General features: G+C 37.0%; 1 protein-coding gene across 1 annotated transcript; it reads right to left on the minus strand.

Moving 5' to 3' along the window:
* Nucleotides 1-296: 296 nt before the first annotated feature.
* On the minus strand, nt 297-13,003 carry ufm1 (ubiquitin-fold modifier 1). The gene is made up of 6 exons (XM_040033241.1): nt 12,879-13,003; nt 12,722-12,778; nt 7,808-7,865; nt 6,103-6,142; nt 4,015-4,047; nt 297-1,303 (listed from the first exon to the last, which is right to left on the minus strand). Coding segments are annotated over exons 1-6 (264 nt in total). The 5' UTR covers nt 12,881-13,003; the 3' UTR covers nt 297-1,229.
* Nucleotides 13,004-17,121: the final 4,118 nt, after the last annotated feature.

A 17,121-nucleotide genomic window follows, 5' to 3' on the forward strand; every position in this document is an offset into this window, starting at 1 on the left:
GAGACACAACCGTAAGCTTTCTCTTGTGTATTACACCATGCACACTCCATTATTCACCCCAGCCTATTTTTCTTTACAAAGTGTGAACTGTATTTCTTTTTGGGGGGTTGAGAAACTGAACCAATTCAGAAACAAATGATGCAGACCTTCTCAAATGAAAATGATTAATGCGGAGAGGATAGTCAGCTGCTTCTTTGCATTAATCAGTTAATAAAGCACATTTCATAAAGGAAAAAAACACAGACTGGTCTGTTAGTCATGTTGTTTTGGGTGGAAATAATCAAGGAGGCTTGATATTAAGACACAATTTCTGTTTACTTGTTTTTCAAACTGCCACACTGTCAAAAAGAGAAGCCACATGACAAACGACTGCAAACACGTGACATTTATTTCCAAGATGAAAATCCGTGTTACCAGTGGCTGATGAATCTTATTGATAGCTACTCAGACACATCTCGATGCCAATTTTAATCTAAGCTCTTTGGACGCTTGGCTTGTTTTATCAACACCTGCTTTATCAGTTCATAATCAGGCAGCATTATTCAGTGGAGATTTTCTATATTTATTGTGTGTAGGTGCGCAGTGTGTGATTTCAAGTGGGGGGATGAGTGCATTTGATGCTCGAATGTAACCTGAGAGAGGGCAGCAAAGAGCCATATGTTTGAACAGATTGATTTAACAGTTTCATGCTTTAATCAGAAGCTGTGTTGGATCGACTCAAAGACAAATCTGGTCCCCAGGACAACTGCAGCATCTGTTTGAAGAACACTGCTCTGACACAAGGTGCCTGATTAGCACAGATAAAGTCACCAGTCGCTTAATGAAGCACTTAACAGCATCCTTTGTAGATATCATTACCAATTCCAGTACGAACAAAAGTAACGCTGCACTGAGCATGTGCCGTTGGTCATATGGATTCTTTATTGTCATTTACAAAGATACAAAAGTCAGCTGACTCAGTTGTTTGCTGATCTTTCCTGGGATGTAGATGCTGTGTTGTGTGAATTCATTACTCTCTTACTCTCTCCTGATGTTACTCCAAACTTTTGAACTTGACACAGGGAACATGCGCACGTCATCAATGTGTTTAAATATACTCTCATGTGAGTCACTGTCAGTGGTGGGCCAGAAAATAAAAATGACACACGCTGAGGTGTTTCCTGGGTCTCGAGCGTTACATGAATCTGCCGCGTGAGTCATTATGCCGATGTCGACGAGGAAAAGCAGCATCAGTCTCCTTGTCCTCCCACTCTGTCTCTTGGAATGAGGCGAAGCTCTGAGCCGTGCTTCAGAAACACATTCCCTGCAACACAAGGCAGAGCACTATATAAAGATCATGGTTCATAATCAGCTTGCTTTAATAAGGGGTTTTATTGTCACCAAAGCTGCCAACAACATGTCAACTCACCAGCTGGGAGAGAAACTTGACAAAAAAGCATGCAATCTCTGACTCAAAGTCTTGGATTCGATTACAACTTGCACACAGATTCAGTCTTCACACAGACGCTTCGAGCTGGAACGATCTCTAAACTGACAGATGAAAAAAATCCTAGTGCCTAATTTTCAGCTCTTCAGTCAGCCTACATAAACCAATTATTAAAAAAAGAAAAGAAATGGATGTTAACAAGAGCATGCATTTTAAGCAGTTCTTATTGGCATATGTGCACCTTTGCTATTTTCCAAAAGAAGTGTGATTTTAACCTTGTTGGGAAAAAAAAAAAAAAAAAAGAACTTGACAGATTGATTTCCACCATCTCAGTCCTGTAAACAGGAGGTGGAGTGGCTGCAGTGGGTGAAAAAAAGCCAATCGGACAGAGGTTTCTGAACTGCTGCTATTCTTGGCAGCACAGCGCATGAGTGTAACTCTGATAAAAAGCTGAATGCCCACCAATGTCCTTCCTCAGCAGAAGAGATCCAATGCATAAAGAGAAGTAGGCCAAACAAACAGAGTATGACCAGTGGTGATGAAGTCCTGCAATTCTTTGTAAAGAGACTGGCTGAATGATTAGTAAGATTTTCAATACTTGCTTATCAAGGTAGCACTGTGACATCTCTGCCCTCCCAAATTCACATCTAACTTGTAAGAGCCAAAACCAACCAACACTATTTTATCCCCCTTTTTTAAGTAAATCAAAGACAACCTCATTAAAAACAAATTTCAGCTACCAAACAAATGGAAGATTGTTCAGGTGGCTGCAGTAGACTCAGATCGGTTAGACAGAGAACATTAATATCAGGCTGCACTCTCTTTTGCCTTCAGAGCTGTCTTAATTCTTCCAAGTCATAGATTTAACAAGGTGCAAAAAACACTCCCTAGAAAATTTTGGTCCACCTTGACATGATGCTATCAGACAATTGTTGCAGATTGGTTGGTTCATAACTCTCCCATTCCATCACATCCCAAATATACTCTATTGGATTTAGATTTGGTGACTGATGAGGCCATTTAAGAACAGTCTACTCATTCAAATGTTCAAGAAACCAGCTGGGTGGATTGGAGCTTTGACATGACGTGTTATCCTGCTGGAAGCAGCCATCAGAAGAACAATACACTGTGCTCATAAAGAGATCAGCAATGCTCAATAAGCAATGCTCAGTTGATACTAACAGCTCCAAAGTGTCCCAGGAAAATATCTCCCCACCAACACCAGCTTGAACCACTGAAAATATGCAGTGTGGATCCATACTTTCATATTTATGATACATTCTTACCCGGCCATCCGAATACTGCAGCAGAAATCAAGACTCACACCAGGCAATGCTTTTCTACATACCTTGGTTGTAACAAACCTTTACTTGAGATACTGTCGACTTCTTATCTGCTCAAAGCAGTCTGGCCATTCTCCTCTGACCTCCGGCATCAACAAAGCATTTTCACCCACACGTGAAATATCAAGTGATACTCAAAGCATTTCTTCTCCCTTTCAGACCATTCTCAGTAATCCCTAGGCTGTGTAGGAAAATCTCAGTAATCAGCAGTTCCTGAAATACTCAGATCAGCCCCTTCTGGGACCAACAACCATGCCCCAAAGTCACCTAAATCACTTTTCTTTTCCTGTTCCTGATGTTTGCTCAGCAGTTTGTCTTGATCATGTCTACATCCCTATAAGCACTGAGCTGCTGCCATGTAATTGGTTGATCAGAGATTTGCATTATTGGACAGATAAACAGTTAAACCTAACAAAGTGTCTGTTGGATGTATATTTGATGATGCTGTAGCTAATAAAGTTAAACACTTAATGTGCTCTATATGCAACTACTGTACTCATATTCTAAGGTAGCGCAGATTTGTGATGGGACTCTCATTGTCATGTTAGATTCAGGTGCATAATAGTTTAGTTTATCTATATCAGGTGCATGTATATATATATATGCTTTATATAGTCGTTTTCTGAAAACCTTGCAAATGCAATAACTTGAGAACAAGGCAAGAAAACAGTTAATTTATATTTATTAATATGTAAAAACAGACTTAAATGACCCAAATTTAATTAGAAATGACTGATCACAAAGAGAGCAAGAAAATACAAGGTAATTCTTACTGTATTTTCTTGCTCTCTTTGTGGAACCACGCACAGTTACATCCCATTGAGTATTAGCAGAAATACTGGTGGTGACCAGTGGTAGCCCCCAGGCTCCCAGTAGATGCACCTATGGTTTCAATTTCAAAATCCTATCTTGCCTTGTTCTCAAGTTATTGCATTTGCAAGGTTTTCAGAAAACGACCGCTGACCTTCAGGCCAATGTCACTGAGATTTGAACACGTCCGAGATATAAAGCATAATGATTCATACTTTGTTCAAGAACTGTATTAATTGCTTAGGCTATTTATGATTTGACAAAAGCAGTCTGACAAGTGTCAACAAGCTTAAAAGAAAGCCCAGAGGTCATTTGCATATTAATACAACAGATGGAGAACATGTGACCTTAAATCACCTTGAGGATCAAAGTATTTCTAATACTTAAAAAAAGAAAAGAAAAAAGAAAAACATACATAAGAACACAAGAACTCACCTGCAGTCTGAGCCGGGTTGATTCCTATTCCATCTGCAAAGCAAACATTAAAATGAGAATGTAAACAGAAAATGCAGAAAATACAAGAAAAAAAAAAACTGTTATCCAAAAGACAAGCAAAGAAATAAGAAATAAAATGTATTCAATAACTGCTTCATTTGTAATAACAGTTCACTCAGCAGCACAACTGACAGCAAAGAGATCTATCTGGAACAATGACAGACGAGCCATTTTTCTTTTGATAAATTTAAAACTTATCTTTGAACGTATCATCACTTCAGTCATTTTAACACAAACCTTATCTTTATGTTATCTGTCAACACAATATGTCCCCAAGAAAGTAATCTTCCTGTGATTTAAAATACAATTAAGTTCACTAGTCTAACCCTGTCAGAACAGAGCAGAAGAAAACGACGTCGCCAGCAATCTGCTCTTCGATTGCTGGAGTACAATGAAAAAGCCAACAATTTTTCTCCTAACACCCATTAAGGCAATTTAGTGTCATTTGCTCTGGTAATTTCTAAGAGTGTGGCTATAAGATCAATAACGTGTTGTGTAACTGGATGAATCCAGCTGAAAATTTAGGCTCAGATTATTTCAGACATCCATCTGTTGGGTAGGTGTCGGAAACTGAAGTGTTAAAAGAAATAATCACGTTTCAGCTAAATATGGAAGTAAAAATACAATTTTTGAATTGCACTAATTTACAACTTTGAACTCTATTTCTGTTTTATACACACACTAATTAGATGAATCCCCTCTAAGGTGAAGCTTTAGACTGATTTACTTTATACAGATCACACAAAGGGTCTTAACACAAACTGGGAGAAGCTATGCAAAACTTCTGCTAGTGGAGGATGCAGGATTCAGTGTTACTGAGTCTGCTCTAAAAGTAGCAAGTAAAACAAAGTTTAATTTAGCAATGAAAACCTCAGAAAGTGGACTTAAATTCAACCTTTTTTATAAGGTGCTCGTGAAATTACAGACACTTCCCATTTACTGTCATAAGAAATACAGTCGATGAAAAACTATTACAACAATGGAAAGTTTAGGAAATATTTTATACGGATCTGTCTTGGCTTAAAAATAGTCAAAATACTGACAGAACATTGTTTTTATTTATTGAATACATCTCAAATTATTTTTACTTAAACACTCAGCTACTTTATTAGTTACTCCTTACTGGTACCAGGTTGACGTTCAGTTTTATTTGCTGTGTTCTCCTGTTTTAAGCAAGAAGATTTATACACTGCTGTCACAAAAGGGAGGGTGTGATCAGCAACAATTACTCTGGTAAGCTGTGGCATTTAAACAATTTAAAGGGCCCAAAGCGTGCCAAGAAATTATGCCCCACACCATCACCACCACTAGCCTGAACCTTTGATATGAGGCAGGAAGCTTCAGTAATGTTTATACCAACTGCTGACTGCATCAATTTAACATTGCAGCAGAAATCCAAAATTGTAAGATCAGGTGTCATTCGTCCGTACAATTTTGTTGAGCTTGTGTGAACTGCTCAGCTTTTTTTTTTTCACAGCTGGTAGGAGTAACACCCAGTGTGGTCTTCTGCTCCTCTTAAGGATCAACTTGTCACACTTTCAGAGATGCTCTTCTGCACATCTTGGTTCTAACAAGAGATTATTTGAGTTACTTTTGGTTTCCTATCAGCTAGTAGAAATCTTTTTCACCCAGAGACACCCCGCACCCAAATTCTGATCCTTAGTTTGAACTTCAGCAGGTCCAGTCTTGACCATGACCACATGTCTAAATGTATGTTTGATGAGATAAATACCATTACATTATGTTTGCTTGCTTTTGGTGATCAATATATCATTATATGTGACTTGACAGTACTTCAAGCATCAGCTTATTTCCAGACCCGCTGTGGAGTTCAAAGACCACAGCAAGCACGCCTTCACTTTGATGCATCTTCCACACATCCTTCCAGCTTTTTGTTGACTTCAAACCTGCCTGTCAAAACACTTGTAAAAGCACGAGACTCTCTGTAACCATAAAATGGTTCCTAATAACTCGAGTTCACTGGAACATCAAATAAATAAATAAATAAATAAAATTCTGTGTACTCACCATTTGTTATTATTGCACTGGTTGCTGACGGCACTTTAAACTGCAAGAGAAATTGAAGCAGATACCAATGTTAACATTAAAAGTGAATTTCTCAACAGAAGTTAGCATTTGACATTTCAGCAGCACTAATCCATTCTAGTTAAATAATCAGGGACATGTTGCTCCCATATTTCACTTGGCCTAAAGACAAAGTGTGAAACTAAAACTACCATGAAAGACAGCTTCATCTACTGAGTCAGCGCGCTGCCGTTCTCTGACTTTATTGGGTAACAATTTCAAAATAGAAGCGAGAGCTACTACACGATGTCTTCACTACCATAGTGAGTAAAACAAGCAAAAACGAAAAACTGTTTTGTTTTTGTCCTTTGTCTCCCAACTTTCACGCTTGTCAGACACACAAGTGTTTTGCGGTTTCACACAAAAATGCACCTGAGCACACACAAACACGCACACATTCAAATAAACACTTTAGAGAGGGCCTGTGGGAAAGATAGCCACGCTTGAATTTCTGGATGAAAATCACTCAGCACGGTTACAATACATGTCCTACTTCAGTGTTCGGCAGAAGAGGATGTGGGCTGGTGGGGATTTGCTGCAAACGGGTGGAGGAAGCAGTCTGTCTCCAGGGAGATAAGGTTAGCAAAGTGCTGCTCACCAAACTACTGGCTTGTGTAGCACAAGCAGCACACATGAAACAGTTTGATCAGAGACAAATGGGAGGTGATGAGCTTTGTTTTTGTGGCAGAAAAAAAACCAAACTCCTAAAGGATTAAATATAGCATATAAATGAGTTTGAACCACCCACCTGGTTGGTTGGTTGGTTTATGATAAAATATTTAACATTATATCTTAAAGAAAATACAATCATTTTATTCTGCCAGTTGAACCATAATAAAGAAAATGTAAAATATAAAGCTACTAACACAAAAGCAAAATCTGTGTTGATGAATAAATAAATGTAAGTGAACAAGGCAGCAATATGAAGCCACTCCAGGAAACTACTCCCATGGCTAAGTAATTCAAAGGCTAACATTTGTGGGAAATCAATGGTGAAATCTTTGTAGTTCTACTCAGCCATAACTGTATTCTCCTCACAGTAAATTAACTTCTAGCAGCACGTATGTTCATTGCATGCAAATTTGGGGATCACAATGTGAAAATTATGTTTCATTAGTTTCCTGGTTTGTAACAGAATAAGATTAATACCCTGTCAACACACTGAAAAGGAGCACATCTGCAGCCGCAGCTTTACTCATTCATTAGGATGATTTAAGCCGCAGTAGTGCTGCGTGTTTATGCACAGAAAAGGGAAGAAAATACACTTCAAAGGCTAAAGAGAGGCTTTCAGTGACAGCAGACGGCTCTATTGATTAAAATATAAGTGAACCCGTTGTGTCAGACTGAAGAACGCGGCTGAAAAACACATCCAGTGCCTGAAACACTAACTGCAACAAGACTTCATTTTAGTCTATTAAAAGGTACAATTGTTTATACTAGAATTTTGTAACTATAAATAGATAAATGTTGAATAAATGTTGCAAGGGTATGTCACAGTCAAAACCATCAAATATAAAACTGTAAATTGTAAATTAGCTGACATATATTTTCACATGTACCATAGATCTGTATTAAGCTGAACAGCATTACTGCGCAATGCAATTATTCCACCGTAGTCTTGCACAAAGAACAAGGAGAAACAGCTTACCTCCTCAGCTGCAAACTTCAAAACCGCTGTGAATGGTGTGCTCTCTGGGACACTTAGTCTGCAACAGACATATTAAATGGGATTTTAAATGGGATTTTAAAAATGCTCTAAAATAACATTTTTATTTTATAAAATCCCTACTATTTTACAGTCTTGTGAAGAAGAAGGTTTACACAGATCTATGTAGTCTAGTGAAGAACTAACATCCTTACTGCTAGCATAGGAATTAAGAAGGTAAAGAGCAACCAGGTGCTACAAATAAAATGCACTTTAACTTATCTAATGTGAGTACCTCTATAAAAGCACAAGGTGTGTGCTACCACAATCTTCCCAGGAGTGGACATCCCCACAAACTCAGACCATGCGAAGCTCAGAGAACTTTCCAAAAATATAAGAGCAACATCTGAGACTTTACAGGCCTAAACTAACATGTTAAATGTTAACATTCCGGACAATATGGTTAGAAAAATACGAAACAAGTACACAAAAAGTAACCGACTTGGGTTTCCAGGACAAAGGCTCTTCTCTCTAGAAAGAACATCGCAGCGAAGGTTTGCAAAGTTGTATCTGAACAAACACCAAACCTTCTGGAACAATGTCCTTTAGTTAAGACCAAAGTGGAGATGTTGCCCATAATGTACAGCACCACGTTAGGCAAAAACCAAACACAGTATTTCAGCACAAACACCTCATACCAACTGTGAGTACAGAGGTGGTTTGCAGACACTGGACCTGGACACCTTGCAGTCATTGAACCAACCGTATTTTGTATACAAAACTATTCTAGAGTCAATTATGAGACCAACTGTCTGACATCTAAAGCTCGGCTCAACTTGGGTCATGCATCAGGAGAATGATCCCAAGAACAGCAGCAAATCTACAACACAAAGGCTAAAAAGAAAAGAATACATGAGTTGCACTGGCCCAGTTAAAGTTCACACCTCAACATACTGGCCAGGGCTGGTCCTTAAGGGTGCATAAACAGTTACACATACAACACTGTCAGATGGATGCTTCTCAAATGAATTCTGCAGAGCAGTGCTCAGTGGGGACCAGAGATCTCCCAAGGGCAACCCAAAAACCACCAGACTCTTTAAACAGATGTGAGAGTTTTTTTTAAATAAATAAAAAATATTTAAAAAAAAATCAAGGCCAGAAATGCAATTGCCAAGTAAGGTAATGCAGTGGAGATGAGCTCTAGGAGGGTGAAAATCAATGGATGTACTCAGCACTGCAGTAAAAAGAGAAAGAAGCTAAGCTTAAGCTGAATCTTCAGCCTATTTGTGAGAGTGAAAACCTGGGAGATTATAAAGATGACCTCAGTGTGTTAACTGAGAGCCAGTGGTAACCTTTTTTGAATGTCTGACAGGGCTAATGCGATACCTCATTATCATCACCATCCCTCTGCTCAAGCCATAACATTATTAGCTCCAGCAAGGTTTTCTCTGACCTCATTAAAGAAAAGACGCTCTGTCAACATGTTAAAGTAACAACAGTCTCCAGTATTTTACATCTAATTATTTGAACCTACTCATTTGAACCTTTGTTGGAAATTATGACCATGCATTATGTGACAAAAATACCATGAAAACAAAACACTCTGCAACTGCATCTTGTTTACACCTCAATTCTACAAAGGGCACATCTCTTGAAAACCTTGTGTGAAACCTTAAAATAAGACATTTGGGATTTTTTTTATTCTTAGCCTCACTATTTGTATATTTTTTCACTAGACTGACCATCAAAGAAAATTCAACTTATATATTAATCAACTTTTTGCAGCTTAATACTAGGGTTTAGCTGGGTTTCCAACCAGAATGGACAATCTTTAATTGACATAAATTCTAATCTTGCTTTCAAACTTTGCTTTGTAATAGGGGTGGGGGAAAAATCGATACTGTGTAGTATCGTGATATTTTGTTTGCTAATAATGTATCGATATAGGGACAGCAGAAATCGATATTTTGTTACAAAAAAGGTTTTTGTGCTCTGACTTCAGAGCATGTTGATCCTTTTACTGAGCAAGAATCCTGACATTCCTTCACTGTCCAAATGTGTTTAACTTTTTTTTGGCAGCAATAAACATGTTTTATTTTAATTAAGTTTAAAACTTTTTTATTTAATGTAAAATTATATTTTGTTTTAATTTACTTTCAAATTCTTCAGTTGCTGAAGGGGCTGCATAGTTTTCACAAATTGCATAGTTTAGAATAGCTATAATTGTACCAGATGGTTGCATTCAGTTAAGTTGGACTAGACTGTAATACAAACCGTTCAGTTTGTCAACAATATAACTGACTGAAATGAGAGAAAGACTGAGTGTGAGACTTTGTTATTAGATAAAATTAATATTGATAAAGTTTACCTTTATGGACAGAATCTGAATATCGCAAAATATTTTTAAAAAATTGCAATAATATCGTATCGTGCGTTAAGTATTGTGATAATATCGTATCGAGGGATGTATGGTGATTCCCACCTCTACTTTGTAATAATATAGTTAAAATATAGGGATGTCATTTGGTGCTGCTTAAAAAATGATTGTCGTAGAACATGATTTTAAGATGTTTTGATTGTATATGTTTTTTAAGAAGTTAGCACACATTGTTTTGCTACTAATGTCAAATTAGTCCATAAAAGGTCAACAAAAGCTCAACAATTTAAGTGCTTTGAGACAATGTGATAGCAGGAATGTTACGCCCATATACACAAAACCAGATGACATAATCCAGTATGTAAAAAACAAAGCCATTATACCTTTTGTTAATCTAAAAGGAAGAAAACAGTGAGACATCATTTATGTAAGGTGGCACACACTGCTTAAATTAACTACATGTTGACCAATCATGGCTTACATTTTAGTTACTTTTAGTTTTAGTTAAATAAAGAAAATGTAAAAAATTTTATTCATGTAGAAAAAAATGGTTTTATTTAGGGGTTAAAGTGAGATTCGACAGGGGGCGTGCAGCATGGGGATAAGAATGACTTAGAATTAAGTCACATAATGATTTGTTTGTGAGCTCCAGTAGATTTTTCTTTGTGTATACACTTTGATCAAATAACCTGTGCTGCTACTCTATGTTCTGCTCTAGTTATATGGATGATTGCTAACTCCTAGACACAAAGCTAATAGGTAGTAGGTAAAATCCAGCAAGTGAATCCCCTTAAATATGAATTGATGTTTGCTACCCTTGATGTAACCTAGTAACAGTACTCAGGAAGCAACCAGCCCAACACATTGCATCATTCTAAATTCTATCTCAATATTGCACAATAATCAGTTTACCCTGCACTAAACTGCCTGGTATTTTATGCAACCTTTGAATAACATAAATTTAATACACTTTTTTAGTTTTGCAAGCTATTTCATGAAAGCATTGATTCAGCAAAACATTATTTATATCTCCAATATCTCATTTCAAAAATTATTAGAAATAAATTACATGTAAGATTTAAATTTCCAGTCTATAAAATTTCCCCTGCTAAGCAGTGCTTACCTTTAAAAATAAAATGATCTAATTACTCATTAGATCAAGGTGCTACAAAGCTATTCAGCTCCACTTTATTCCCTTGTTTCATTTATGGGAATACATTCATAATAAGCTATTTAATAATCTATTTAAATAAGACCTGAACAAGATTTTTTCTGGTCTTTTAGTGTTCATTCTACCACTTTATATTGCACTAAAAAAAAAAAAACCCAAACAAACAAAGATAACACAAATCAGCTGCAGAAATGGCAAAAATTGATTCGACTATGATTTCTGCATAAAATCCATGAAGGATTTCAGGTAATTTGTCAGAAACCTGAAGTTCAACCAGAAATGGAAATGGATCTGTTTAATATGCCAAAGTGTTGCTCAAACAAAAGAACCAGAGTATTAGAAATAAATATTGAAAACCTAGATTTGAATACTTTGTTCAAGAATACCACTTAAAATGTTAAACTCTGTATCAAAAGCTATTGAATATTCAACAATATCATCAAAATTATGAAACTTATACTAATAATACTATAAAAAAATAGATTCACTAAACTTACTTTTTCTAGATTAAAAAAAAGACTTTGTCATACTCTGAATTAGCATTCTAAGCAGAGTATTGTTTTTAAACATGCCTGTGCTTGACTATGACAAAGACTTGGATTATAAAAAGCACACTGTGCCTTTAAGCAATGCAAAGTCAAACACCACAGCCATAACAGTCTGTCTGAGGGCTTAATGTTAAAAGGTCTGCTTTACATTTACCCTTGGCTGCTATGATTCCTGTTCCTGCTCGTCCTGTCCATGTTCTGATGTCTTTTTATCCTGCATATAGCAGGGACATCAATGCCATTTTAAAATGTGGGGCCCCAAACAGCCAACTTTTATTCAGTTTTTATTCATTGAGATCTTTTTTAAAACTATAGACTCATTGTAAATACTGGAAAACCAGAAACTTTTCTGTCATTTAATCATTTATCTATTACTTTACTACTTTGATGTAGTACGAATGGCGGTCATTAATAGGAAAAGCTGTAAAACTTATAGAAATACAGTTAAAAGTTTAAAATCAATTTAATAATATTTTTATGACTCTGGCTGTTTGTCAGGATTCACATATATTATACAAATTACTTTAATGAGTGCCATTTCCATTGATCACGACGTAAAGATGGTCAGGTTAATTCATAACAGACCTCATAAATTGCTGTGAAGCCACACTACAGAAAACGGAAGCCGACTGTGATTACAGTGTCAGCATCGGCACTAGCAGATGTTCACTCATTGCCCACGTGTTACGTTGCTTAATAAAAAACTACAAACACAAAATATCTGCAGTAGCCGTGAAATGTTAACTAAACGTTAAATAAAGTCGAAAATGTAGCTGCCTGACATATTAAAGCGGTGACTGCTGAGCTGTCAGTGTACTCACACTTTGTATGGTAGCCGGGGGTCCGACGTCAGGGTGATTTTAAACGTTACTTTAGACCTAATGAAGAACACACCATTACAGTTGTTAACAGACGGATACACGTGAATGCATGTAAAATATGTCCATGTCAAAATTTCACGAAAGTCCAAAAACTCACATCTTTATGGGCGAGGCGACTCCGCTTGATATCTGTTTATACAAACCCGGAAGTCAGAAGGACCCTCACGTACACGTCATCCATCTGGTACCAAGTTTGAGAAGTAAATGTACCTATTTTAAAGTTTAATAGTTAGGTAAGTTTTTTTTCATAAATGACTAAATTTTTTCAGTTAAATTGCGTATTATTATTAAAACATAATCCATTTTATGTCCTATTAATGGACAGGCATTCATAGCAAATAGCTAACCTTTACCGTAAAGGCTGTAAACAAGACGCAGTTACTTCTGTGAGGCGCACTGACATCTTTCAGCACTGTTATTCAACTCAATCCAGGTTCTTGACGTTAAACAAACATAACCCTCATTCAGATTGGAAATTTTCTACTTGACATGATGTTGTTGGGAAGAATTTAAGAATTAAAAAGAAAATTATTAAATCCAGATTTCCTTCACGTTTGTTTTAATGGCAGCCAGTACTAGAACCTACAGGTAGCTCAGTGTTCTGTCTTATGCTGTGTATCTATATTGCAGTATGTTGTATATTTTCAGTCACTGTAAGACAGGATGATGAGACACCAGCCTAAGCCCAACCTGGACACAGATAAATCGACACCAACCACCAGGAACATGCCAGTGGTGCTTCTTTCTGTGAAAATAGATAGGGGGAGATATAGTAGATGGAGAGTTAATCAATAGATCTTTAATTTTAATTAGTTTGTTGAATGTATATAATTTAACATTTACAGATATCTGAGGTTTGTCATACTCTGTACACCTTCCCACTGTGCTTTGGGGATTTTCTCCCCCTAATTTTAACAATTTGATATAGCTTTGGTGGATTAGAAAAAAGCTTTCCAAACTATGAACAGTCTGTACCAGTTAGAACGACCGTCTCCCACAGAAAACACTGTTGCTCAATTGTTTCATATGTATTCCTGCCCTTTCTTCTGTTACTTATCTGCACCACTGTCATAATGCCCGCCTGGTGGTTGGTTTGGCAGAGCCTCAAACAAAGAAAACGGCTTCATGTCCCGATGCAGCCAGCTGCCAGAAAGCCAGAGCTGCTTTCACTAAATCTGTCTCTAAAGTGTAAAAGCTATGAGCAAAGCAGAGGAACTGTTTGGCTGTAAGAGTGAATCTAAGAATCTTCATGCATTCCAGCAGAACCTCTGGATTGCTTTTATTTTTCATGAAAATGTCCCCACTACAATGGCAAAATCTCAATATATGTTTTGTGTTAGAACCACTAACACAATGTATGGTAAATGTGGCTTACACCTTATTTCCTACTTCTTTTTGTGACATTAAAATACAGCCCGATAATACTTTTGAATTTTATTCCCAATAATATAACAGTTTCTATTGTCAAATAACATACAAATATAAAATAGTAGCACATAGCACTTTAGGACTAATGTAAACCAGCTTTCGTCTTAAGTCACTTTCCGACCTGTTGCTCTGAATTAGTAAAGTTCCTAATGAGTCTAACAAAATAAATCCACATTCAAAGACTACAATTACAGCTGATTTTACATGCAAAATATGCTAAAAGAAAGGTAGAAGTGACTTAACATGTCTTCAGTGTGGTTAAAGCAAAAGGTGGTTGTTAGCAGTAAATAACCTTTTCTTTTCTTTTCTTAGCCTCTTTCCTGGCGCTACTGATACAGTAGTAAGAAAAAGTAGGTGATACACTGTAAGCAGTGAAATGATAACCAGCAAAAAAGATGGTAACAGACTCAATGACTCAGAGTTCCAGTGCAGACACTCAGGCAAACACCTCTGGGATTCAGTGACGAGATTTTCACAGGAAAATGTAGGGGAAAAAAGAAGTTTACTAAAAAGAAAAAAACCTCACAAAGGATTAAAACTTTCATAGTAATGTATCATGGAATATAGAGGAGTGTGGCATGTGAGGAAATGAGAAACAACACAAGGATACCCGAAAAGGAAAACCCCACATAAAGCACGAGTTGCCAAAATAGCTTCAGAGCTCCTTGGCATTGATTTATACAAGTCTATGCTGGAGGGAAAAACACAATTCTTCCAAATGATCTTCCTTAACTTGGTGTTTTAATAATGCAGAGGTGTGCCTAGTATGTTAATCTTCCATCTCCCATAGGCTTGTAAATTGGTTGAGATCCAGTGACTGTGAAGAACACAGACTATAATTCTGTGTTTTTCAAACAATTCAGTGATCTCTTGTGATGGTGGCATTGTCATTGTGGAAGAGACCACTACTATCAGCACTGAAGTATGTCATCATAGAATAGAAATGGACACTCAGAACAACTCTGTATTGATTTGCAGTGAACCTTCCCTCAATGAGGCCAAAGATGATTAAACAATAAGAGCAAAACGGCACTCAGAGCATACTGGTCACTTAATTCGTCCCACTGTATGGATCAAAGGTTCAAGTTTTTTTGCAGAATCTTTTGTGCAGGACATTTGTACTGATGACGTATAATGAATATACACTGAATGCAGTTTTCAGTAATTGACAGCCCCCCCCAAAAAGAGACAGAGACTTAATTCAGCATATTCAGGGCAGTTTTAATGAACTAGTCACATTGAAGTTCCTGTCTTGAGCTCATTCTCTTTGATCATAAATAGAAATGTATAATTCATGAGTTCCATACAGAAAGACACATTTCATGGAGTGCCTCTGTCAATGTGGCAAAGAGGAAATATTGCTTTGAAGAACATGACAGTTGCCCATCATCTTCTTCTTGCAGAAAGTCTGAGGGTGTGTTCAAAATGCATAACCCGGCAATAGGATTCAGTGCATTGTGTAGCTTCCACTGAAAGAGCATAAAAAAGGCAAATCTCATGGACAGAGGGAGAAAATGCCAGCATTACCAGCAGAAATATAACAGTTATCTACATTAATACTCCTCCTTATGCGTGTAAACATATGCCCAAATGTATGTGCCTAATGCACATTCCTGTATGCATGCAGCAGATATTAGTTTAGTTCCAAAAGGTCACTGCTTAACAGTTTGTATAAATTTTCATTGGATTGGCAGAAATATTGACATAATTGGACGTCCCCAGGAAAAGGGCATAGACATCACGGTGAAATAAAGCAACATGAGTAATGGTAATGCAGCGTGTAAATGAAATAGTGTCTATAGTTGCTGCTGAAGAACTCTGGCTCACACAGCTATCTATTTATATATAGGAAATTCTGCTGTGCACAGTACTCTGCAACACCCACCAAGTAATGCTCCAAAGTGTTTGATTGTTGTGTGCTATGCCTGTTTCAGCAGTGTTATGCTTTTCTGTGTTGTATTTCTACTCGCTGCACAATGCCAGTGCAGAAGCTAAACACGAAACATCAGATATTTTGATCTGATCAGAAAGGCTCATGCTTTATTTTATTATTCTTTTTACCTCACTCACTGTTGATTTTAACAGAAAAACTGGAGACTTATCTTTTATCTGTTTTTTTTGTATTAATTTTTTAATAAATGAACAAAGCCTAGGCTGAGCATGACAAAGGGTCATCAGTTCAGGAGGGTAACACATCAGCTAAGATTTGCGTTGCACAAATATCTAAAACTAATAGAAAAAAAACAAAGGCAGTCCAAATAGGATAAAAAAGTAATACAATTCTCATTTCCTGTTAATCACTGACAGGCTCAGTGGGTCTTGGCAAAAAAACCAAACACCTAAACTCATTCTAGGTTATTGAAATAAACACAAAATACCCCAGCTTCAAACATGAAGAACTCTGAGATTATTCACTTCACCCCACCTCTCTTTCATTCTGCCTGTGTGGCAGTTCTTCTCTGCAGGCACTGGACAGGCGGTGTGTTTTTTTTTTCCTGTAAGGCAACACTTGCAACACCTGAGCCCAGTGTGCCAGTGCTCTACGAAAGACATTAGTTGTTTGTTTCGGTTCCTGAATGACATCACATACACCACTCATGCACCAATTTACATGACTGATCTGACTGTGCACATTGTGGTTATGTAAGCTGTTTCTTTGATTAAAAATAGGGAGTGCTTTAATTGGGATTTATGTGCATCTCCCTATTTGTCATGGCTGTGCGGCTTGATTCATAGGTTCATTGTATTTCTGCTTTGTATTAGGTAACCATTAGTTGCTCACTGTGTGTCATTTGCAGCAGTGTCGAATCATGTTAGTATCTCAGTGGGATATTGGGAAATTCAAAGAAATGAATACAGATATAAAGTATAATCTAAATTAAAAACATTTCTGCTAAAGTAACTTTTAAGAA

This window comes from Simochromis diagramma, unplaced genomic scaffold (genome assembly GCF_900408965.1).
Source record: "Simochromis diagramma unplaced genomic scaffold, fSimDia1.1 OVJJ01000216.1, whole genome shotgun sequence".
In the NCBI taxonomy this organism is placed as follows: Eukaryota; Metazoa; Chordata; class Actinopteri; order Cichliformes; family Cichlidae; genus Simochromis; species Simochromis diagramma.